Here is a 25,438-nt window from a genome sequence, read left to right on the forward strand (position 1 = left end):
CAGCTGGAGCCCCTCTGCCTCCCCTTTGCCAGCCAAACCTGCCCAACTCCCCACCCCGAGCCCACCACACGCTCCCTGGCTCCAGTTTTCTCCCCATCCCTCCCAAACAAGGGGCCCAAAACAAGGCGCGGGATGCAGACACGACCTCCCCAGCATCGAGCAGAGGGGATAAGCTGCTGGCCCCACTCCAAACGCAGTTCACTTTTGAAGTTTGGGTGTGGTCTTTTTTTTTTTTTCCTCATTTGCAGTAAGTGCAGAGCACCTGAGCCCAGCAGCCCCCGGGGTGATGCCCATTCAGGCAGTGCTGTTGCTCACCCTGTCCCTACCCATGCCTGGGGTTGCTGGGCTCCAGCGAAAGATGGTGGTGGTGCTGCTTCTTGTTATGCAGCACACAATGCTTGTCCTCCAGCTGGTCAAGGTCCCTCCTCGTTGAGGATTAGGCTTGTGGCACATCAACTCCCTCCCCTTGTGCCCCTGGCAACCCAGGGGGACACCGTCCAGTGCCTCCAGGGGCCATGGCAGGGCTGAGCCTGCCCCAGCACCAGCTCAGCAGAGCAAACTGCACCCCTGGAATTCGCCAGCAACTGTCTCTTTTGTAGAAATAAGCCTCCAGTAATGTCCTGATGATTTTAACCACCACTGAAATTTTGCGTGTTTACACCTATTATATTGCACTGCTTATATTTTAGGATTACCAAAGACAGTCCTGTTAAACTCATTTTCTCATCTTCAAGAGCCGCATCTCATGCACCTCAGTTATTCTCCTGCCTGCTGTGGCACTGCTTCAGCAGTTTCACGGAGCTGCAGCATCTACTGCAATAGCTGAAGTCTGTAAAAATACATTTTTAAAAAACATGAGAAGTTTGCCTTAAGAATATACTGGCACAAGATGCTTCTGAGCAGGTCACTTCACTTCTTTCACTACGACAACGTAAATTTGTGATTGGGACAACAGCCAAATGATAAGTCTCATTTGACTTTCTGTGTGGGAGAGACTACTCCAAACGTGGAGTGGAGGTGGTGGGGAGCAACCAAGCGTACCACTCGTCTGACAACGAGCACGCCAAGCTCCATGCAGAACTACTCCCTCTTTGACATGCATAACCTTTGAGAGGACCCAGATATAAAGAGTGGACATACTTATCAAATTCCATTAGGACGGGTTTTCAGAAAAGAAATGGCACAATGACAGCAGAAGTCCTGGTGATTTGTTTTACGTCCAGGTAAACTCCACCCTTGCTCTGGTTCTGCAAGCAACCCTGTAATTCGCAAGATGCTGCTCCCTAAAAAAGACTGGCAGAGATCCAATCCAAACAAGTTTGTTCCCAGTGTGAGTCTGAGGCTAGCGACTGGCAGGCTGCAGAGAAGCTGGCACAGAAAGCTGAGATTTCTCCATGAAGCTGAGGAAAATCTACATGTTCTGGTAAAGTTCTTTTTATTTACAGTATTCTTCTTTTTGTACATACCTATAGCAACATCAAAAATTATTCACAAAGCTTAACTGAATGTAAAAATGTTCTCATCCAACAGTTTGTCCTATCAATATCTGTGGAAAACGTCAACTGTTCTCATGCAGCAACAAGATTGTCTGAGCATTTAGTTTTTCTGGTAGAATTTTAAGAAACCACCTCAAAACGTGTACACAGATACTTACTCACCTTTTTTCTGAACACCATTAGGCACCGAAGTTTTATAGAATCAAACTCAGATTTGCTTTTAGAAACGTGAATTGGGGGAGGACGAGAAGAGATATGTAAGAACTCGATCTCCTACAGGTACATAGCAGGAGTGCAAATTTAGAAGTCAGGTGCTGTACAGTTTTGCATTTACAATACCTGCCTCAGAACTTTTTTCTCAGTTCAAGCAAAAATATATTTGATTGAATTTTATAAATAAGACTTCACTTCTGAGGTACTGATATTTATCAAGTTCTCACATATTTTCACTTTCCCTTTTGTTCAGCCCCCCAAAGTCCACCATGAAAAATTTGCAGAAGGACATTAAACAACTGCCAGTCGCTTACTGCAGTGCCGGGGGAGAAAGTGTCAGGTGCTCACTTTTATTTTGTCTTTCAAGCGTGGAAGAAGTTACATGAAATGTATATATTCTCCTTTGCAACCAAGTGGTAACAGTTATCTGATACATAGCACATTCAAATTCCAGGCCAAACTGTGGTCACATTTTCTGACACAAGTAGTTACCTTGGAAAAAAGTAAGGCTATCACAGTTTGACCTTCTGATCAGAAATAAAAGATTAAGATACTTATCAAAATTGGTTAGCAAAGTTACAGACCTCTCTTCTTGCTGCAGCCTTCCTGAAGTTCAGTGTAACAAAAGAAAGATTTGGCTTAAGACAGCGGCTGCATTCTTTAGTGTGCCTGTTAGTGCTACGTAACTTTAGTGTTTGGAGATCCCGGCTATTAAAACTACGGTCTAAACTGAAATCAGAGAGTAGACATGGGAAGAAAGCAAGACTCCTGAACTGCATGAAGGACAGCCCCTTGCTGCCCTCGTTTGTTTCTACACATATTCGACCGTGAAGCCACCGGGGTCTCACATTCCAGCCTAACCCTACACAGTCGTCTTCATTGGTACTTGTATTTTTTTTTCTCCACACTTACAGGCACAATTTCAGGAACTTATGGACAACCCAGGCTTCTGAACGCAGTAAAATCCCATCGCTTATTATCCGGGTATCCAAATCCATGCAAGTGTGTATATCCGCATATATACACAAAATCTGTAGCAATATTACTGAGCTAACAAAAACCCAAACCCCCAATTTTTCCATCCCTTCCCCAACTTAATGCATCCAGCTGATATTTCGTGGAAATAATCTGTAAGTCACTTAACTATATCTGCAGGTAAAGGATGCAAAACAAAAGCAATCCCTTAAGTCACCACTCGCCAGCTCCTTCTGGTCTCTTGAAAGCCTAGCTTCTGCAACATACTGTTTGCTCTATCCATAGTAGTGATCAGCAAATACTTATCACCGGTGAAATAAGGTAATCCTTCAGCAACTATCTGAGCAAGCTCTTGGCTACTAAAGCAATAGCTTATGCCTGTGATACTGCAGCCACCTGCTCCCTTCCAGAAAAGTCAACAGTCATGCTAACTCTGCAGTATGAGCTTTTCTCCTGAAAATGTAAAGAAACCCAAAACGATCCAGTCGACCCATTCCATGGATTTGAGCATGTCATCAGTACAAGGTGAACCTCATATGGCAGTAAAAAAACCTATGGGACCTTGTCAGTACAGAATGCACTGCTTATAATTCGGGGTCTACTGTCTCCCTCTATTTTTCTCTTTAAAAAGGAAGTATAATGTAAGTTAAGCTGAAGTTCAGAAATGCATATATTTTACTTAAAAACATTCATCTGTTCAAAATTCAAAATAAACTTTATGGGATACAACAGTTTGGTTTTTTTTTTTTAAATAACATTTCATTCAAACTGTATATAATTCATTGAAGTATTCGTACAGCAAACAATGGTTAACCCTTGAAAACCTGTAGAAAAAGATTTTCACACAAAAAAAAGGAAAAACAAAATTGAGGTATCACACCCACACACATTCACCCAAGCACACACACGCACGCGAGCACACCCACACACATCCACACACGCAGGCTGCAGCAAAAGCAGAAAATTGTAGGCCCAAAAGGAAAATGACTGATTGTTCTATCCGAAAGTCCAGGTAGCTCAGGAAAAAAACAAAACAAACAAACAAAAAAAAACCAAAAAGCCAAAACAACCCCCCAGGAGTCCTCTGAGTAAAGAAACTACCTCAAGAAAATTCTCAAGTGCACTGGAGACCTGATCATTTAAACTGTTTCTGCAAAGCAGCTCCCTGCACCTGAGAAAAATGCAGCCCAAGGTGACTTGTGCAAATATAAGGAGTCAGGAACATCTCCTGCTCTTCCTTAAGTAGACATGAGGGGTGTCCATAGATTCAATTAGTCTTTGATCATGCAAGATACTGCTGGAGTGCTGTCTTCGCCCTGCAATAAAGGAACAACCTGTTAATTATTGGGGTTTGGCTTTATCATCAACAGCTTCATGTAGGAGACTATGCGTTGTGCCAGCAAGAGAGGGAGGATGGACACGTGAGGTAGAAGGAAGCTGCCTGGCTGGCTCCTTCAGTTTGTGAGAATCTAGCCCATGGTACAGAAGTGCTCTGCGTGGGCTGTAACAATTTAAGAACCCACCTTGCATTTAAGAATAAGCTGATCTAACCAAGCGTAGTAGATGCTCAGCATAAACTGAGCAACTTTCAAGTCTGGTGGGGCTTAAGATGTATATTCAACCTCGTTATCAACACACCTTATAAAAAACCCTTAAGAGCAATAATTGTGAAGCGCAATCACTTTTCTGCAATACAGACGTACCACGAAAAGCAGGTCTTTGAGCTGAGAAATGAAAGAGGTGTCAGAACTCAGATCATGCTAGAAGCACGTTAGTCCTGTCAGGAATACCAGCCCCACCAAAAACATATAATGAGGTGAGAGGGAGCCAGCGTAATACTGGAATTTATGTAATCTAACATTGTGCAACATTTTTGTTAAGAAAAACCCCCCTCCCAACAGTCTAGGGTTACAGTTTCATCATCACTTCAGCTAATTCTGCGTTTCCCACCACCTGAAGTGAGCTTTGCTCTCTCTTTGTCCCCTACACCTCCCAGCCACACTATCATGACCTTGACAGACTTTTCCAGGACCCAGTACAACTCACCAGCCCAGAGGAAGATTGATTATTTTTTCTTCCAATTTTCCCACTACGTTCACAAAGTCTTATCAGCTCATCGAGGGGGCTGATGAGGTGGGAACAGGGTAAACCGCGGGAGCAGGTGGCCAGAAGAAACAGGAGGGACAGAGACTTGCAACAGTGCCAAGCACAATCACCTCCCTGTCTCTTCAAACCAAGGCCTAAGTGCTGACAAGCAAGGCCCATTTGCCAGAAAGTACTTTTACTAGTGTAAGGTTTTTTCCCGTTTCTCAATAGGAAAACCCTATTTAGCTTTTCTGTAATTTTCTGAGCCTGCTTATTGATATCTGCGTGGTCCCGATTACCAGCTTCAATACTGAGACTTTGGCATAGATTCTAAACTGAGAAGTCCTAACTTTACTCCAAAGATGTCTAAGAACCCTGGAATATCTTTCATAAAAACAAGAAACCCAAATTGAATGCATTTTAAAACACAGCAGTTTTGAGTTGTGTTGTGTGTGTATGACCTCTTCCAAAAATCAGATCACCTCTTTCAGTTCATGAAAGAAATATGGGTTGTTACTCACCGCAGGTGGAATAATTGCAATAAGTTATCATAAAAAACCCGAAAAACTGTCATTAGCTATTTTGGTTCTATGTGTTTCTGAAGAAGGTAGATGATCTGTGTAGATACTATATATGAGTAACAGAGAACAGGTACATGGAAAGTTACTGTGGAGCTTAATTACTTTAAAATAATTTAATTGAGATTAGCAATTGTGTGATCCTGTATTACCTTTTCAATTCATAAGTGCAATGTGATGGTTTACCATTGTTCCAATCCTCTGGAACTTTGTCAGTTGTCCAAGGTTTACCCACTATTTGTGTATCAGTGAGATTTCAGAAAGGATACTCCACTGATTTAGAAGATCTTAAGCGTAGTTATTTTATACTATTGAGAACTTCAGTACTCCTGAGCAACACAAAACCCGCTCTTTAAAGAAGCGTTCACCACAATTTCTTTATACACCGTAAAACTCAGTGCAATGATAGTTTTTCTGTGGATTTTTTTCAATAGTCAAAACATTTTTTAAAAAAATACTTTTTTAATGAAAAGTAAAGATTTCCCTCTAATCATTTTTTTTAACTTTTCCTTATACTCACTTGTCACACAGATTTGGATCCGATGACTGACTTAATTTATGTAAAATATCTACTATTCCCATGTCTCGTAGTTTATCTTGGCGTTCTTGTGAACCTACAACAACAAATCACATTCTTGGGAATACCACCAAAAATAAATGTCCGCAGAACAGAAGAAAGGAGCAGTAGCAGAAACCATCTTAAAGGAGGGGTATGGAAGACAGTTCAGTTAGAGCAAGCAATGGAAACACTCGGTCACTTGTGGCTGCCTCCCAAGGGAGCTCAAGTTTCTGTTTTTGTACTCATGTGTGTACGTTTAAAGAAAAGAAAATTTTGGAGGCAAAAATCTGAACACATTTTATCCTAAAGTAAGAAGCTTGACTTCAGTTGGTTTATTCTCATCTCTCTGATTGGGATGCAGAGAATGTTTAACTGGAGGTGTGGTTTTGAGTCTGATTTGTAGCACCGTATAATGCGTAGAAAGCCACCAGGAGTACAGCCAAGTGTCACACGCTGAATGAAGTTCGGTCATCTGAGAGATGTGGAGGAACTTACACAGTAGGGTAAAAAAAACCAAAACCAAGTAGAGACACTGATTTCTTTGCTGAGGAGCAGCACAGTCAACTTGAGGGTCTGTAAATCACCCATCTAAGAAAGTCCTCCTCCCAGCCCCACCATTCCTCAGTGCACACCACCTCCCACCACTCCTCCCCTTGCCATTTCTTCCAGCACCACGCTGCTGCCCCCACCTGCCCCCTCCACCCCTCAACACAAACACACAGATTTTTCTGTGCAGCAGCAGCCTTCAGCTCCCTCCTGGTCACCTTCCATTGCTACAGGCCATGGCTCTTCTTAACTGAATGCCTTCCCCGCTCCTGCCAGTTCCACCCACAAGTCCTTTGACTGGTTTCAGAGTCTCACCACCCAACCCATTCAAGTCATCCATGCTGGGGCAATTTTTTTTGCAACAAACCCCCTTTCTAATACATTTACCCTCTCCAGTGAACCTATTCCCCACAACAATGAGTTTTCCAGAACCTCCTTAAGACTTGGAAGCTCCCTTACTAGGATTCAACTTTTACTCAAATTGTTTGCAGATTTTACAGAAACGCTACAGGTGGAAACCTCTCACTGCATGACTCACCAACTCCTATTTATTGACCCACTCTTCTCGCATCTCCTCCTCCTGCCCCAGAACAGCTCTCTACACTTTCCTCAAAGTCTTCCTGACCACTCTCACTTATTTCCTATTATACCTATAATGGTTTGGATCCCACTGTGCTGTGCACTGCAAATATCGATTACTATGCCACATTTGATCAGGACAGTAACTTGCATATGCATTAATGATGAGGCTTTCTTACCTTCTTCTTCATTCCATATGAGATTAGATATACAGAACATGGCAGCAAGCTGAAGTTTAGCATTTGAATGACTCTAAATATAGAAAAACAGTACTTAAGTTTAGAAGAAGAAATTCAGAAATTCTCAGACTTACATTTTGGCATTCATCCTGTAATAAATAAGGTAGCAAAGTTGGGAGTAATTCCTATCCACAACTTCTCTCAAAGATAGTACCATAACATAAGGCACTTGAGTAGTGTTCAGTCACTTCCTTCCAAATATTTACTGAGGTCTACATGATATGCCTTTTCCAAGATCATGAAATGTTTTCCATGTGGATTTGTTACAGGAATTGCTTAACTCACTGTAACATTCTTACGGAAAATAACAACTGGATTTTCCTTTTAATCAGATCCTCAGTACACCTCCGCCATATTGAGCTGCACTACATGATGTCTTAAACACAACTGGGTAGGTGAAAGTTAAGTGCATGACACTGAATAATTTACACACCAAAATGCTAAGTACCCTCTTTTCATTCCTGCAAAAGACCAACAAAAAACCTTTAAAATTCCCCATACCATGTAGTACTTGATTTTCTGCAGGATGTCATCATTGGTCATAATCAGTTCTTTTGCTGTCGTTCCATCTGCTATATTGGCAAGTATACATAACGTCTGAAAGAGAGAAAAACTGTTACTTGGCCACAGATCACATCCCATGATTTACACAGCTTCCTTGACAGCTTTGAACTTGTGACAAAGCATTTCTTTAATTAGTATCTTTAATCTGGAGTTTCCAGCTTGCTTAGATCTGGGGCTAATGCCAAAGAGTCAACAGCTGTGGATGAACAGCCCTGGCAAAAAACAAGTCATTGCCATTTAAAAATAAAAAGCAACAGTCATTAATTCATTTCAACGAGTAAAACTAAGTCTCTCATGGAAATATGCAACATATAGAAAAGATTAAATACACTGGAAAATAAAGCAGTTTATTCTCTATCAGCGCTAGGGAAAAAACCCAAAAAACAAATACACCCAGCTAGTTCTTCAGGCAAGGAAAAGGAAAGACAGAGGCCCATCTGCTGATCTAGCAGAGTAATAATTAGTTTTCAACAAGTCTAGTCACACATCTTACCTGCCGAGATAACTCAAACTACTAACGCAGCTGCTTATTTCTTGCAAATTAGAGAAGCCATCCTACAGAATAACCTTGAAGGACTAGCATTTTGCACTACATGCACATGGCACTGAGACTTGCACAGGCAGCTTTCCTGCTTCTCAGGAGGCGCTGGGACACACTCTACAAATTCTTTCCCAAAGAGCTGTGGAAGAACTTAACCAGCTTTTCTTGGCATGCAGGGATGACTACAGGAGGACACCGGAGAACGATCAGCACCCGTATGATGCCTGTGTCTAAGCTGCACTGCACTCGTGTCAGCAGTTGCCAAGATTTATTACTTCCAAGCTGTTAATTACATACTGATGAGCCAGACAGTGACAGAGATAAGCACTGTCCTGCTAGAAGTGTGGGCTCTTGTGTGCAGATAGGCCATACTGGATGCATGACTCGATTCTGAAATAAAAGCAAGCTGCTGATCACACCACAGGGACAAAGAAAACGCTCTGTGTGTAAAGGCCCCAAACCCTAAAGGCTATATATATATTCAACCCTCGTCTACTAGCCCTTTCCGAGAGTATTTCTCGGGTGCACTGGTTCTCCTCCAAAATAATTCTGAGAGGCTCGGCAAGGTAAACAACCTTCTATTGCAATGAAGGCCGTTCCTGTTACTAGAACTTTACCAGGAAGAACTATTTAGAAAGACACAACTGCTTAATCCTCAGCTGTTTCAGAACCATGCTATCGCTAAACTTGCTATCTATTAAGAGTCTTTTGGGGTTTTTTTTTTGCCAATTTTGTGCTTAAGTAGCCAGAAAAGGTCTGTTTGCTTTCAGCCCATTCTTCACTGAGCAGAGATTTAGGCCAATCTGGATTTAGCTGTATTTTCACACTCAGTTGCCATGCTGTTTGCTACCAACATCTATCCTAAGCCAAAGCAACACTCTGGACCCTCCCACAGCTTCCTGCTGCCCCCATTCTTCATCACCACATGCCCTGTATGAGGAAGAAACAGGGTTCTCCAGCTGGCTGTCTTGTCCGTCAAAAGAGTTAGTCAGGCAAATTCTGCCCATCTATCCTCTTACTTTTGCCTTAGCATCTCCGCAGCAGGTATCCTGGTACGCTGGCCCCCTTAAACTGCCACCAAGCCAGGGATGTTTTTCCCTAGTGGCTACCTCCTCTTTCCTTCTCCCTTTCCTCTTGCATGTTGCTTTTAAGTTTCAATTTGTCAGGGCATGTCCCTCCCCACTTTTTCCTGGGCTACACCAGCATGCTCTTTTCCCTGCTATGCCTCTCCTCCTCTAATCACTGCTGGCTCCCGCAGCCACTCAAGAACAGCCAAGTTACCACATCACCCAGCAGAACACGTATTACTGCCAGCGAGGAGGCGATGATGGTATTCTTCATCACTGGCTGCTCCAATGGCTGCAATAGGAGCAAATAACCATGATGCTTTTCCCAGTGTGAAATACTGGCTTCTTTCTCTTTCCTTACTCCTGCTGTGCCCTTTCTGCCATGCAATTGCCTGAAATTTAATCCTTCTGCTCTCACATACAGTGGCCTCCTTTTGCCAAACCTACATTTAAAAAAAAAACCATTCTGAATTCAATTCAAACACATTTGTAATAATCCATTAGAAAGAAGAGCATTCTGATAGGAAATAGTTATTCATGTGACAGATCTCTGTAGAATGTTCACAGCACATCATAATCCCAAACAAAGAGAGGAGTACGCATTCCTAGCCATTTCTTAAATTGTATTCTGCCAAGACAACATGAAACAAAAAAGGGTACCTGCTCTTTGACTTCTATATTGTGCTCCCCTTCCAGAATGAGGGTCACTGCTTGCATGATTTGCTTCCCATGAGTGCTCATTATATGGTCTATGTGCTGCCAAAGCAATGATGAAATACAATCAGCGTAACTTTCCAGAAGAAGGCGGCATTCCTATTTGAATTACTCTAAGTACAGAGTAGCAACCCCTAGCTCCTAGTGAGGTCTCCCAAAACCAAGACCTTATCACAGCAGAAACACTTCATAATATTCCTCTTCATTTGAAGCCTGGTCTTGTTTGAGAGAGCATGATATGGGCCTTAGTTCTGACTTCACTGTAACCCGTAGAAGAGACACTGGTTTCCCAGTCACATGGAAGCCAGTCTGAAGACTGAATCCTGCTGGACCCAAGCTCTAAGTCTGATGCTGCAGTTCGAAAGAACCACTTCTCTTCTGATAATGGGGATATCAGAGAGAGGGAAGAAAACTGAAGTTCCTTATCTGGTATTTGCTGCTCTTACTGGAACGCTATGACCAGGTCCCATATCCACATTTCAAAAGTCTGAGAGGGTTCAGAGAAATAAGCCACATACATTACTTATTGTCTACGAAAACTGCCTCAACTTAAGAGACTTACAGGTAAAAGGTCATTTGATCACAGACTATAAACACCTATACTAGAATAAAATTGATAATTAGGAGTAACGGAAAAAGATGAAATTAGATCTACTGGAATAACTGATATCAAAACTCAGGAGTGACAGCAAACAGCCACCAGAGATTACTAGCACATGGTACGCTACAATTTTTTAAGATGTTAGGGATTTTTGTAGGACTTCTTAAAATCACTAATAACAAGACTTCATTCAAGAGCTGCTGGATGAGTTATTCTGGAGTGAGTTTTGGGTAGAGAATGAGAATGGTTGGTTCTGGCTCTAAAACATACTACAGAAAGTAGGTGAAGCTGGGACATAGTTTCAGATGAAGAACACCTTCAGTGATAATGAGACTCTGCTGTCAAGAGCTCAGGGTGAATTTAATGAATGACTGGTTATTAAATATCTTTTCACATTAAGACAGAACTAATTTTCTATGAAGCTTATTGAGACTCAACGAGTACAAATATCAGAAGATTTTTTGCAGTGACCTTTTTATGGTAGAAACACAATACGTGATAAATGCACAGGTAGAGGCTTCGTGGTTTTTTTCCCCCACAAAAATGTTGGCTTGCCAAATGTTTGCTGCATGTTTTCCCTCTGTTCTTCACAGGGGATTACCCCTTTCTTTTCCTCCACCAATATCTCTTTCTCCCTGTCAAAAACAATTCATGGGCTTACATTTTCAAACCATTTTATTTCAGTGTGTAAAACGAACGTATGCATTTTTTAAGTGCACAGTCCCACAGTCAAATTCAAAAAGCCAGTAGTATCTATATAGTTGGATAAGAACAGAAATATTTCAAGTGTCAAGAAAGAAGAAACACAGGTATCCTTAAGATATGTACCTCTCCACACATTGACTGACAGTGCAACCCTCTTATTGTTGTTCTGCACAAGTTTCACGGAAAGACTGTTAGGAAAATAACTTTGCTGAAAGCTAAATGCAATGGAATTGGACATTAAATGTAATTGTCTAGCTCTGTATTTGATAATAATTACAAAGTTTCAGTGGATGTAGAGTATTCTTTCAAATGTTGTCTTACACTAATTTGTCCATTTGGTTACAGATACCTGAATAAATCCAAAGGCCTCAGTTTTAGCAATATATCGAACAATAGTCTTAAACAGAAAAATAACGTGTCTTGCAAAAAAGAAAGAATTCATTTGTTTGTAGCTCTACTTACTGGGCGAGTAGACAGAAGATTCCTAAGCAGTCCCAAAGTTTTCATCAGAACATTTACATCAGAATCAGAAAGCAACTGGAATAACTGCTCTGTACTCAGACCTCGTAAGATGTCTGATTTGATCTTCTGTTCTGCTTGAAATGCCATATTCTGAAAGAGACAGAAATTTTTTGCTTGTTTTTTTACCTTAAACTTGGGCTTTCACTCTTTCAGTAGACTATTACCTGCAAGCATATATCCTTGCTAAAATTAATCTTGCAAAGTTTATAATTTATGAGGAACTGCTACACAGTGAATTAAATTTCCTCACGCTCTTACAGGTGACCTGGTTATTACCTGCTTTTATTTGTCCCCTGGCATGCTATTGACACTACTTAACTGTTTCCCTGAATGATCTTGGCAACCAAACTGGTATCAGAACTGAAAAGTTTATTTTATTTTATGGACTAACTGCTGAAGTGTTTCAGGCTGATGCTGTTCTCCTTCTGTAGTCAAGTGGAAAGACAAGCCAGGTTTCAGCTATGTTATTTTTAACAACAACTGATGAGTTCTTTAAGTTACATTCACAAACGTTTTAAGGAGCAAAATCACAAGTCATACTTAACCAGTGTGGTCTACTTACCATTAAAGCCCAAATGCCATTCACTCGCAAGGCAAGATTTTCGCTCTGTGTTAAACTACATAGAAGTTCTATGGCTCCTGATTCTAAAATAGGCTAGAATGAAGACAGGGAGGGGTGGAAAGTCTTTAAAACATCATTTAGATTGATTAGACATATATACAAATGTAAACATAATACAGAGAAGTCTTGCTTATATCTTGGCTTTGGGTTTACAACATGGCACACACACAGACACGTGGCTTATGGATGCTTTCAAATCTAACATTTCTAAATATTCCTCCACTTTGCATAAACACTATTTTCTTTTGGCAAGGATGTTTTTATTACATGAACCCTGCGGCCTGATAGAAAATTCAGCATTTCAGTCCAAGCACTACCTGCAGTATGAACAAGAAAGCCCAGGGGCCAGTGAACTCTGCTTGGCCTTATTTCAGCTAATTTTCTGTCTTGCAGACATGACTAAAACAACCAAGATCAATTGACCAAACCAAGGTAATCCGAAGTGCCCTGTAGGAGCCCACAATCTTGCAAACATTTTCTGTAATTAAGAAATATTTAAGACTTAGGGAATCGATCCATTGCTCTGAAGTATTGATATGTATGTATGATCTGTATGAAATACAGATGTTGCAGAACTTGGGAACAGATATCCTGTATCATTCATTTAAGAACAATAAAACCCGCAAGACTATGCCAACATTTTCAAGATTACAGCAGTAATTCTCTAAGACAATGGATCATATTGCCAATTCTTGGTTTGGTTTCTTCTTGCTTATGGATTTTTTAGATAGTGTTTTACAAGTAAAATAACTCTCAAATTTCATGTCTACTTCTTTTTAGATTTACTACATTTAACTATTCAATCATATTTAACTGTCACAGCACTGCAAATAGATGATTTATTTTTTTTTTTATTCACAAGGTATCAGTGATACAGTCTGCCTAACGTTACAGCTCTGTAACACTTCACAAGCAGTGGCTACCAACTAAGATACCTTTATGCTTATTGAACCAGTGTAGAATGTAACTTTTGCCTATTACCTCTCCTTGTTTCTGGGTAAATACTAACCTCCTTGCTTGGAGAGAATTCCAGAAGAAGATTGCATAGCGTGGAAGATGCTACTATGAGAATTTCATTTGGAGCATTCTGTAAAACCTGCAGTCACAAAGGGGAGAGTGAGGAATCTCTGTTAACATGTAGGATAAAGGGATCATTTTGAAACGGAATACCTGTAATGAGGCTGCAGTTTGATATTCCATACTTTAGGAGATGCTTTGATGCTCGCAGCACAGACCCAGACACTGCTCATTCAACTCAATGTGATGATACACGTTACGTGTCAAGCTGGAGCAACGCAGTGTTATTTCACGAAGCCAGATTTGACAGCTTTTAGGTCCAATTTAAAAGAAATCAGTGGGAACAGATGCCCTCTGCAAAGTGTGCATGTGCTGGCAGCTGGAATTTGGCTCTGCAGCCACTCTCTCAACAGAGCGCAGGCTGTGTCCTGCAGTGCACCTCTGTGCCACGGTTTACAGAACAGCGGAGGAAGCTCCAGGAGGAGCCTCCTCAACACTTCTGTACCTCCTGAAAGCACAACACGGCAAATCTCATGACCATCCTTTCAGACAAGCACGTAGCCTGCAACAAGTTCTGCTCTCTCTCATCTCTGTGGGACCTCCAGCGGGACCAATCCATGCCATCCTTAAACAGAGCATCTCTCTTGCACGTTCTGAGAAAATTCAGAGAGGAAACAGGCAAGGAGGATACAACTGCTCCTCCAGCAAAGACAGGGGGAATGGAGGGGTTCTCCTGTACCACCTTTGATTTCAGAGCAGTGAGCAAACTGCAAACATTAACAATTACTCCGTTTACAGCGGCTTGCACTGAACTACACAGAGGTAAGTCATAGAATTTTAGACATTTAGACTTAGATGGCTTATACAGCTATACATGCTAGGGGAAGGAGAAAGGACTTACGTAGTTGTTATTAATCTAGACCAAAAATTAATTTATCTTTATTTAATATTACTTTTATTTTTCTATTAAGAAAATTCTTGACATTTTGGAATGAACATACAAGTTTCTGACTTCAGCTTACTTAATACAAATCAAAATGAACAACTGCCAGCAGCTGCATTTACACAGAAGTCTGAAATCTACTACTTTTTTTTTTTTTTCTTCCCACATAGCTCTCCTTTTACACTAGTTGTGCTTCTTCAAGCAGTCCTGTCGTTTTTACAGCTTGTATTTATGAAGCTTGGGTGTTTTCATGTTTGGCCTTTCGCAAACTCTTAAAATATTTAAACCATTCCCCCCCAGGCCCCTTCAGGTGATGGTCATGAGTCCTGAATCATGGGATTATTACACTTTAGTGATCGCACAAAAATTGCACAATCAAATCACCTCTGACCTCCCAGTGAGACTAATGAAGTAGACATCCATGGATCAGTATCACTACTCACACACCCAATCCAAGGATGAATGCTTAACTTGCAATAAGTGTACTTATAAGTATACAGTATACTGTTATAACATTTCATAATAAGTATACTGTCAGAAAATAATTTGCCCATCATTTCTATCATGAAACTGTAGAAAAAAAGTAGTCCGATACTTCAGGGCCTCTAATTCCTGCAAGCAACATCAAAGGCTGAGAAAGTTCCTTCGCCTGCAGCCAACAAGATGGCCAGAGAGCGCAGTATAACCAGGGAGTCAAGTTTTCCTAAGTCCGTAACTTGTGAGAATTACAACATAAGCAGAACAGAGAAAGTCAGGCCTGAATGAAACGTCAGTGAGTAGCACACCCAACAGGTGTCTACCTCGTATTGAAATACCACTGCAAATAACCAAAGGATCTCCTGATCCTTTACTTCCTTCCAGGCTCTGGAGTGAAGCTTTGGACAGTCAGCTCGCCTAACGGCCTCCTTATCAGGCTCACCAGCTCACTTTCTCTGCTCTGGCTATTTTACTTCTGAACAGAGAGTCAAGCTCACTTCAGGTGATTCTCTTGGTGATTCCCATGGATGTCAAATACTACCCAAGCTTTCAGGCTTCTTGCTAGCAGACTTTGTTCCCCATTTTCAAAGTCTAAAAGATGTTGAAACTGAGAAACTGGTTTATTTATCTGCACTTAATGACAGTCACATTGCAAGATGAGAGATGATATATACCTTACACACTTTGATCTCACACTTTAATCTTGTGGATAATTGCATTACATTGAAATGTGTCTTTTTAAAGGTCCTGCTGAGCTCTTCGGCTTCAGTTTTAGAATCTGTAATGAGATCTAAGACGTAGAGAATTACAGCAGAAAATGCAGATCTAAATTCTCCTGTAGGGCTTATAGATGAAGCCTGAACTGTGCCACCTAGTCTGAGCCTGAAAGTAAAGGATATATAGTCCTCCCAGTGCCCTGTGTAAACGTTAGGCATAACTTAGCCTCGCTCCCTCATCACTCAAAAAAAACCCAAAACAAAACAAAACCAAAAAAAACCCAACAAAAACCACAACCAAAAAATCAAGCACGAACCACAGTCCTCTCTGCTGCTGCTTGGCTTCTCTTGATTTATGACTCTCTTAGGAGGTCATGGAATTTTGATTTCTAGATTAAGATTCTACAGAAAGGCATGTGAATTGAACAGAGACCGTCTCCTCCTCTAATGGAACCGAACACCTCAGCAGTTGAGACCTGACTTTTCTTAACTTACCTTCATTAAAGGTTTCCATACAGCATGATCCTGAAAACTTGTCCTGAGCTGCTGTACAGAACGAGACAAACTGTGCAAACATCTATAATGGAAAAGAAACCTTCATTGTGAAACCCACACACTCATACGTACACTACTGTAATATATACCCTGCTTCTACACAAAGATTCAGCTTAGAATCTGCTAAGTAGTAGACTGTAAATGGCAAAAAGGAAATATCCTACTACTCCAAGATAACTCCCCTCCTCCCCCAATAAATTTTCCAACAGTAGACATCATTTCAAATTATCTTTTGAAAAATTATCAGAAATTCTAACAAGTTCAGCATCAGACTTTGATAAGACAAAAGTATTTGTATGAATCAGAAAAGCCTCCTACCTGACTGCAGCTAACCGCACCTTGATACTAGATTCAGACAAGCCATTAACAATACGGTCCATCATATTTTCAGTCTCAATGATCTGGAGCAAAAAGGAATTGATGTTATATGAATAAAATAATATGAGCATTTACGGATTGTTGGTTTTCTTGTCTGCAACATTTTAAATATTGCATATAAAAACCGTAGCTAAAAACAGCAAGCCATGTTCTCTTCCCAGATGAAGCAGGAAGTAGTGTGTGTCTGCATACAATTTAGAAAAAAACGTCTACATACTACGCTCCACTACTGCTTTCAAAATTTTATTGATCCTGAAGGAACAAGAGGGTCACATATATATGAATGACCCTTAATGTTGTATTAAAACAAAAGAGTGCATGTGTGCGTGCACACAATCCATACAAACGCCAGACTGGAGACATGTTGTAGAACTGTCTGGAAAAAAATAAATAGTAGTTCATCGGCCATATTTAGACATGGCCAGCACAAGCACTTCAGACGAGGGTAAAAGGGAGTTAAAACCAAGATGAAAGATGGCTTTTGTATAATAAATCAACTTTGTCATGTACACACCCACCACTTATTAAAAACAATGCTTTGATATGTAAAAGAAGGATTGTTACTAGTAGCTAAAGTTCATCCTGCAACAATAGAGAAGTTTATGGGTTTGAATTCTGGACATCCTGAATGGTTCCCCACTGATAAATCTTCCTGCTATTTATCTTTTCAACCCTGTGTTTTCCTGCCTTCTTCCTCTCCACATCTTTCTTCCTTCTGTTTTTCCTCTTTAAACGGCAAATAAACTCAGAAAATTCCCCTGCCTCCTGTACTTGCCACACTTGACATAGCAACTCCATGCTTAATTTTAAAAAATGCTGCTTTTAATCATTCATTGTTTAATTTCCCTCCACTTTCCACACATAAATATTTAACTCTACAACTGCTCCAATCAGTTAGTCTCTTTCCTGTGATGTTTGAATAGAATTTGTTCTCCTTCACACCACCTGCTTTGTTACCACAGTGCAAGCCCCCGTGGTCACTCCAGAATCATGGAACAAATCCTGACTTTGTTTCCCAACATGATTAGACTTTCCAGGGTCTGTTTTTGAAAAAAACATTTGTTTTATAATAGGATACATGACAACAGAGGCATGTTCTGTCCCTCAGAACACAGGCGTCAGAAATTACTCATATGCCCCAACAATATTCCTGCACAGCTTACAAGCAGCAAGTACCACAAAACGTTGAAACAAAACTTGCTGCGAGAATCTAGTCCATCACTGTGAAGATGTTTACATACATACTCTTATATTTTGTTATGGCAAGACACTAATTTTTTTTTAAAATCCCATGCAAAGGAAGTGCAATCTGAAAGTTTATATTAACGTAACGGAAAGAGAGCCTTCTCATTTCAACCTGTTTACATCAGAATGAAAAAAAAAAAAAAAGGGCTGGAAGGGTGCGAATTCTTGCACTGCCTCTCAGCCACATCTTTGCCTGATTACTAACATTTTTCACAGGCTTACCTTTTTTCGGATATCTTCATCATTTGCCCCCAAGGAAGCATAGAGCTTGAAAGCAGCCTGGCGCAGTTCATGGGCGTGCTTCAAATCATGGTCAAGCTATTTAAATAAAGCACATATATACCAACTTTAGACACTAAAAAGTTACAGGTGTGATATTCTTATTTGTTGTGAACTAGTGTTTTTCTGCCATGGCTTTCTCTACCACACCCAGGGCAGCCAGAAACACAAATGAACTGGTGGTCCATTAGCTGACATCGACGTTTACCAACTGAGCACAACAACTGAAGTTAATAACATGGTTAATTTCTCTACTGGGTTACAGATAAGTCAACTTAAACTGTTTGAGGCCAAAACACTTCTATAAAGTCATGACTCCATCCAGAACATATTCAGGCAAAAACTATTCCTATTTACCCAACAGGAACTTACAGGAAGAAGCCAGGAGAAGTGAAAAAATTGGGACAGAATCAAAGGAAGTTTTATCAAGAGAAGTGTAGCAAAAGCGGGAACCAAAGACAGTCTCAAAATCACAGGACCTCCATCTTAACCTTAAGGTGGATGTTATCTTCTGACTTCTGCTGTAGAGGCAACAAAGCAGGGTGCAAGCTGGCTGTGAGGTTCCTGGAAGGTAATTTCTCCCCACAGGTGCCAGAGGGGTGAACTGGGGTGATGCACCACTGGGTATGCTGCTCACAAACTGGGAAAAACTGCTTGGGGGTTTGATAATCAATGGGAGCACTAGCTATAGGGATGATACAATTGTGGTGGTCAAGTTCCTGGGAAAGGCATGGAGCAGAGCAGAGAGTCTTGACTTCAGGAGAGCAGACCCAGGGGAGCAGCTGGGTGTACCTTGGCTTGTTCAGCCAGGAGAAGAGAAGGTTGAGCAGAGACCTAAGAGCAGCCCTGAAACACCTACAAGGAGAACGTGGAGCCAGACTCTTTACAGAGGTGCACAGCAAGACAAGGAGAGACAACAGTCAAACTGAAACAGGAGGGGTTCTTATTGGATATAAGAAATAAAAATTCACTATTAGAACAGTCAAACTCTGGAACAGATTGCTCTGAGAGGTTGTTTAATCTCTATTCTTCGCAGTTTTCAAGAGCCAAGTGGACATAGCCTTAATCAATCTCATCTGAGCTCAGCATAGACCCTGCTTTGAACAGGAAATGAAGACTTTCAGTCCTCCTCACATTCTTTCCAATTAGAATAACTCTAGGATTCTGACTGCCCTTAAAACTCCGTACCAAAGGGTTCCACAAAACAGTGCAATATTTAAAGTCTATGCAAAATGTGAGAAAAATGCTAGTATTAAGCAGCAAAGCGCTGAAGTAAAAGAACTGTCAGAGTCCTCAACTCACGTAGTTTTTACCTTACAGGGTGTAATTCAAAGCATTTTTTACAAAGTAAGCACCCTGGCTTCCCAGTTGACTTTCTACAGACTTTCCGAACACTCAAAGCAACGTCATAATATTTATAATTGCCCCACTCACATTTGGAACCTAATAATTTTTTGATGCTACAGCCAACATCCATTACTCCCCAGTCAGCTGCTTATTTAAATTTATACTGCAACTATTTTTTTTTATATTTAATTTGCATTTTTACATAGAATTCAAGGCAGCTCTACATGCAGAATCAATCCCACTCTATAAAAGCCTGAGAAATGAATCTACCTCTTGGGCTAGTTTCAGAGAAAAACCAAGGCTCTGTAATCCAGGTTTTTTTGGGACCTTTCTAGAACTCAGAGTCGGTAAGAGGGGAAGGGAATAGGCTTCTGAGGTTGATTGATCTACTAGTGCTTTGGAAGGTGTATGCAAATCTGTAAAAAAACTACATTCACAGATGAGAACTCCTAGTACAACACCTACAAAACTAAGTCTCCAAGGTATATCCGGTCTCTGTTTATCCAACCTCTTGTAAGTGCAGGTAACTCATAGTTTCATAGTATGAAACGCTACATGAAATCCACATGGTTTTCTGCTTAAACAGAACAGAGCCATCTCTGAACTTAACATTCTTCACAAACCTGACCTGAGAATTTAAATTGGTTTCTCATCACCCGGACTATTATGACTCATGAAGCTGAAATGCACTGGTCCCTGAAGGTAAGTCTTTTAAGCTCTGCAAAGGAGAAACATGGCAGATCTCTCAGACTGGCACTTTGCTGCTACCTCTGGAAAATGTCATGAAATTTGTATGGTGAAGCTATATTAAACTATCCATAGCACATCTCGCTACCTCTGACATAGAAGAATGGCAGCATCCTTCTTACAGGAGTTCAGATATACACAATGATTTTCATTTGGATAATACCGTCTCCAGAAAAAGTAGTGAGTGAGCAAAGACTTGGGGACTACACGCATCAGGAATCAAGTCCTGTTGGACCTTTAGTCACCTTTCTATTGAGGAGCTCAGACATGAGGTTTAAATAGAATAAAAAAATATCCTGAGCTCATGTATTATTGGTTTTGCACATTTTCAAAGCTTCAGAACTGGGTAAGGAAACATACCCTCTTGATATCGGTGATTGCGCTCACTGAGCTGGGATACTTGAAGTAGTCAGCAAGCATGACAATGAGGTGGTCGGTAATGCTGGCAATTCTCTGGAGCTCCACATCTGTTTCAATCAAATAGGCCAGTGTTTCTGCTCCTTCCACTCGCTCCTCCAGCAGTCTTTCCTTACTACACATTCGAACCAAACATGGCAGAGTCTGAAAAGTTAGAACAAAAAAACAACCCAAACAAAACCACCATTGTTTAGCACAGCTACATTCATAAAGAAGCTCACACACACAAAAAATCCCCAAACAGCTATCCTAGAGCAATCCTCAACAATGTTCTTTAGATCGGTACCTTTAGACAAAAAGATTTCAGTGGTTTTAAAGACTACACACAGAGAGAAATTGTTCAGACATTACTAAATATACAGTAGGCTACTTTCAGCTAACTTCTCATGCAGTCAAAATTAGTCCATGTGAATGCAATGTTTAGAAGTGACCATGGTCACAGTTTCGCATAAGCTAAAAAAAAAAATAAAAAAATCCCCTCAAGAGTTGGTATTTGCACAGGTTTATTCTTACTACACACAAGAACCAAGAGTACCCAAGCTGCCCTCAAGAAGTACTTGACCTCTCCTGCCCCTTTGCGATCTCGGATTGACTAAGGACAATGCAATGAAAAACAATCTCAGGGCTTCCCTGACCCACAGCGGCTGCTAGGAGGAGCATGGAAAGGAGGACTACTCCTAAGGAGTGTATGTGCTCAACCAGAAATGAAGCCCACGTTCTGCCTGACCCTGACGCACCCCTCTACCTTGATTACAGTCATATGGGCACACTTTTGTCACACTTTCTCTACTTTAAATATTAAAAACAATCAATCTTTCTTTACCTGAAGCTCAGCGAAAGGCACTTAACTCTGGAAAGACCAATTCTCGGGACTAAATGTGTTCACTCAAGCCTCACCAAACAGAAGTATGAAAATAGATGAGGAATAATATCAAAGTTTTTGCTTGCATTACTCCACTGATTTCAACCAAATTATGCTAGTAGAAAATGTTTCTCAGCGTTATTTTTTGGGTGACCTGAAATAACATTTAACTGTTAACTGTTCAAATGATTAAATAGATAAACACCTCCATTCCACAGGTAAGGAAGCAGAGTTACAGGACTTGCCTACATTTATTAAAAAAGTAGATGCTACCACAAGGATTACCATCTAATTCTGCACCTAATCCAGGGAGCCAAAGCACCTCCTCTCTCCATGTCTGTCACTTAAGACATCAGATACAACTTTCAGCCTGAACAGCTGAAAACTGGTTCTAATAGCACAGACACACCTAAGGACCTTCTGCTTCCTCATGATGTCAGGCAGAGCTCTTGAAAAGAGAAGACAGCTGCTGAGGTTGGTAAATTTAAGCAGCCCTCAGAAATCACCTCATTCCGAAAGTGAGACTCTAAAAACTCTGCAAATTCATCCAAAGTTTGCTTTAAAGCCTTCAGGCATTTAATTGTTATGATATTTTTTAATTTCTAGTATTCAGAACTGCATCGTAACAATTAAATGTCACCAGTTTCAATTACCAAGCTGGCATAAGGTGTATTTAAAACTGGGACTGGCATAAATAAAAATCATAAAAGATGAACATAAGCTCTAAAAAAAAAAATGACATTAAGGTTTACTAAGAAAGAACACAGGTGGAATTCCATGCCTAAACCATGAAGTTACTGTACTTCCCAATTCTTTCCAAGGTCAAATGGCCTGAAATGAGCTATTTCTTGGAATTCAAGGGCTAGATATTAAATCACTGTCTGCAAGCACCCAAGAAACACAAATTTCATACCTTTCAACTTTTAGCAATTTCATCTGTTTTAAATTAAACAAAATCAAGAATTCTGAAGGGCACATTTTAACAGTCCATTAGACCTATGGGTCACTACACCGTAATTAATGCAGAGGAGCAGAGGACTGTATCAGAGGTGTAAGACGAAGAGTCACAAAACAGCAGATAAGTCGAAAATGGACTGTAAAGATGGAATACTTCATTCAAATGGTATCGCTGGGATGCCTCAGGGCTGTCTGGACAAATGGTCTTTCATTATTAGGATTCCAGAAAAATCATTTCCCTTCCAAGCAAATCCATTATTTATCAACATCCTCTACCTTCTCCCAACCCCATCTGATTTTATTTTTTCAAATGTTACAGGCCAACCCACTACTCAAACTGAACAATGAAAATAAAACCATTTTGGAAACACACATCCCTAACCACCGTCCAACTGAAGAAAGTTTGGTAGCAAAGGGTCAAGGTTCTCTTCAATAATTTCTGAAAACTACAGAGGGTGTTGCTTTGTTTTAGTTCACCAGAAGTCAAAAAATTTGTGGCTGGTTTTACCACAGACTGAGACAGTGTGTTATCTTAAAACTATGAGCTCCTGGAGTGACCCCAGAAGAACAGAAGTTGTTACACGAGCTGTTTGAACAAGAGGGCAAGGTTCCATGCCTTCCTTCTGTCCACACTCTTTTGTCTACTCTCAAGTATTACAACAAATTTTAGACCAAAGTTTAAACCGTTTATTTGTGCAGAAGCAGCTTCCATGAGAAAGAAAGTGCTCCTATTGCTGTAGGCTGGCAAGCATATCAGCTGGCAATAGCCTGAAAGGCCTGCAGTTACCCATCCGGCCCGCGTGGCAGGGCATCCGTAGCTCCACACAGCTGGCAGCCAGCTATCAGCAATAACCTGCCTTTGCCTACAGCAGCAGTCCCCCATTTCTTCTCCCCAGAGCAGAACAGTTCTGGAACCCACACATCCCGACCAGGTCACAGCCTGTGGTCAAGCAGACAGTGAGGGATTTCTGAAGAGAAGAAATTTTCAAAAGAAGAATGAGGTTCGCAGGAGCGGGATACGTTGGGAGCATGGAATTGTAGCCCTCGGTTTGCAGGTGTTCTAAGAAGAAAGAAGGGAGACCAGGGAACTGGAGTGTCAATTCGGAAAAAAGCTAAGCAAGAGAATGAAGGAGAGGGATGAAGCTTGGCGTCCTCACTTGCAGTAAGACCACATGCCTGTGCAGAACAGATGCCACTCAGCAACACCAGAATTAAATGCATTTTGGACTTTCTTGTGTAAAAAGACAGAAGGAATGGGCCTTTGTCTCAGCCAACATTTGGATTCTTCACCTGTCATTACCTGGTATGATGGATACCAAAATCCCACTAACAAAAGCTGTAGATATGCCAAACTCTGCTGCGATGGACATTGAAAGGAACGAATATGCTTCCTTATTGCAATATCCTACACACAACCTACCCTTTCCTCAGCAGTACCAAAAAGTAGGACTTAGGGACAGTTCTTGACACTCTGGTGACAGTTCTCCAGTTTAAAATGTAAGCTTGTAGGAGGCCTGCACCAGTCCACAGTGAGAAGACACTGATCAGCAGCCTTTGGTGGTGGGAAGTATTTGCTGCTTGAAGCAGTAGACACAGCTAAGCGCAGTGCCACAGACCTTCAGCACATGCTGTGGTCATGCACAGACGTGCTAGTTGTCTGCTCACAAGACGACGTGAACACCACGGAGGGGCCCTCCCAGCCAAAGACAAAGAACTCCCATAAAAAGCTACTGGGTCTCAGATCACACACCACCAAATCCTGACAATGACTGTTTTGTTGGTTAGACCCTTTGCTAGACTCACTCCAAGGACGCATGTCCTCTTCTCAATCTCCATACAGGGGCGCATATGGGAAAAAAAATCATTTTTGCAGGCATTTAAATTGCATTCCCTTAAGTCTGAACTACGTGCTATTCTCTGGAATGAAGGATGCTAAAAGCATGCTAAAAGCTTTGGAGTCTGCCAGGCTGCTACAGTAATTATCAAAGAAAGTAAACATGTTTTCTTATTGCAGTATTACAGTAATACTTCAACATCTCATGGAGAAACAAGCCCTGTTAGTATTATCTCATCTCTGGCTGATATGCTTGCTCATCAACAGCTTTTTTTTTTTTTTTCTTCCTTTTGACTAGCTATAGAAGTGTGTCTATTAAGAAAGAGATCACATTCCTATAGTATTTAATGACGTTTCCTTTACTGAATTTCCTTATAAAGTCACATGCAGTATAAAAATCAAATCCAGTGTTTCAGCATGACAGTTTCTTTTTTTTTTAATAACAAATTTCCCTAGCCAAAGTATGAAACAGACAAACGTACAAAAATATTGTGAAACCTGAGAAATCATCTGCCTGTGGCAGACTCCACGTATAGATTGCACAAGTATTCTGAGCGTAGTCTTGTGAAATAAGCTACTGAAAGACAAACCAGTGCCTTGTTCAAACAGAGAGACCAAGGCAGTAATGTTGTTTGCATGTTACTTAGAAATGGTTACTGAAATGATTACAAACTCAAATGGATGTGTGTCCAACTCTGGCGTGTTTATTCCTGGATATCAACCTTTTAGTACAATTCTTTATTTAAAACTTCTTTAAAAAGCCATGTCGCTATAAACGCTTAAAGACACAAAGGGAAACTAGGGAACTAATCTTTTAAATAAAAAAATCAGGACAACTTGGTGCTTTGAAATCTTCAGTGCAACAGACTTTTTCTAACAGACAAATAAAACCAGGATAGCCCTACGCAATAAAAACATTTGAAACAGAAAACTGTTTAACCAGCTCACCTTAAGAACAATGCAAGAATCATCTGTCCGTATTGCTCCCGCTCTGCACATGGAAGTAAGGCTGTAACAACATAATAAAACATATATTCACTTATCATTGTATTTTTATG

General features: G+C 40.7%; 1 protein-coding gene across 13 annotated transcripts in view; it reads right to left on the reverse strand.

Annotated features, from left to right (window-relative positions):
- Positions 1–3,330: 3,330 nt before the first annotated feature.
- ARMC8 (armadillo repeat containing 8) overlaps positions 3,331–25,438 on the reverse strand; it is a 73,035-nt gene continuing 50,927 nt past the window's right edge. For 11 of the 13 annotated variants that reach the window (XM_063340053.1, XM_063340060.1, XM_063340052.1 and 8 more), the window contains 13 exons: positions 25,329–25,389; positions 20,671–20,871; positions 18,160–18,255; positions 16,633–16,715; positions 16,255–16,336; positions 13,616–13,702; positions 12,547–12,639; positions 11,925–12,074; positions 10,103–10,198; positions 7,772–7,867; positions 7,211–7,283; positions 5,868–5,961; positions 3,331–4,000 (listed from right to left, as the gene is read on the reverse strand). In XM_063340053.1, coding sequence (XP_063196123.1) covers positions 3,967–4,000; positions 5,868–5,961; positions 7,211–7,283; positions 7,772–7,867; positions 10,103–10,198; positions 11,925–12,074; positions 12,547–12,639; positions 13,616–13,702; positions 16,255–16,336; positions 16,633–16,715; positions 18,160–18,255; positions 20,671–20,871; positions 25,329–25,389 — 1,246 coding nt within the window. In that variant the 3' untranslated portion in view covers positions 3,331–3,966. Of the gene's footprint in view, positions 4,001–5,867; positions 5,962–7,210; positions 7,284–7,771; positions 7,868–10,102; positions 10,199–10,228; positions 11,393–11,924; positions 12,075–12,546; positions 12,640–13,615; positions 13,703–16,254; positions 16,337–16,632; positions 16,716–18,159; positions 18,256–20,670; positions 20,872–25,328; positions 25,390–25,438 lie in introns of those variants that run through there. The other 2 variants (XM_063340054.1, XM_063340064.1) reach the window with 2 other exon arrangements.

The sequence above is a fragment of the Chroicocephalus ridibundus genome, chromosome 6, assembly GCF_963924245.1.
Source record: "Chroicocephalus ridibundus chromosome 6, bChrRid1.1, whole genome shotgun sequence".
Lineage (NCBI taxonomy): Eukaryota > Metazoa > Chordata > Aves > Charadriiformes > Laridae > Chroicocephalus > Chroicocephalus ridibundus.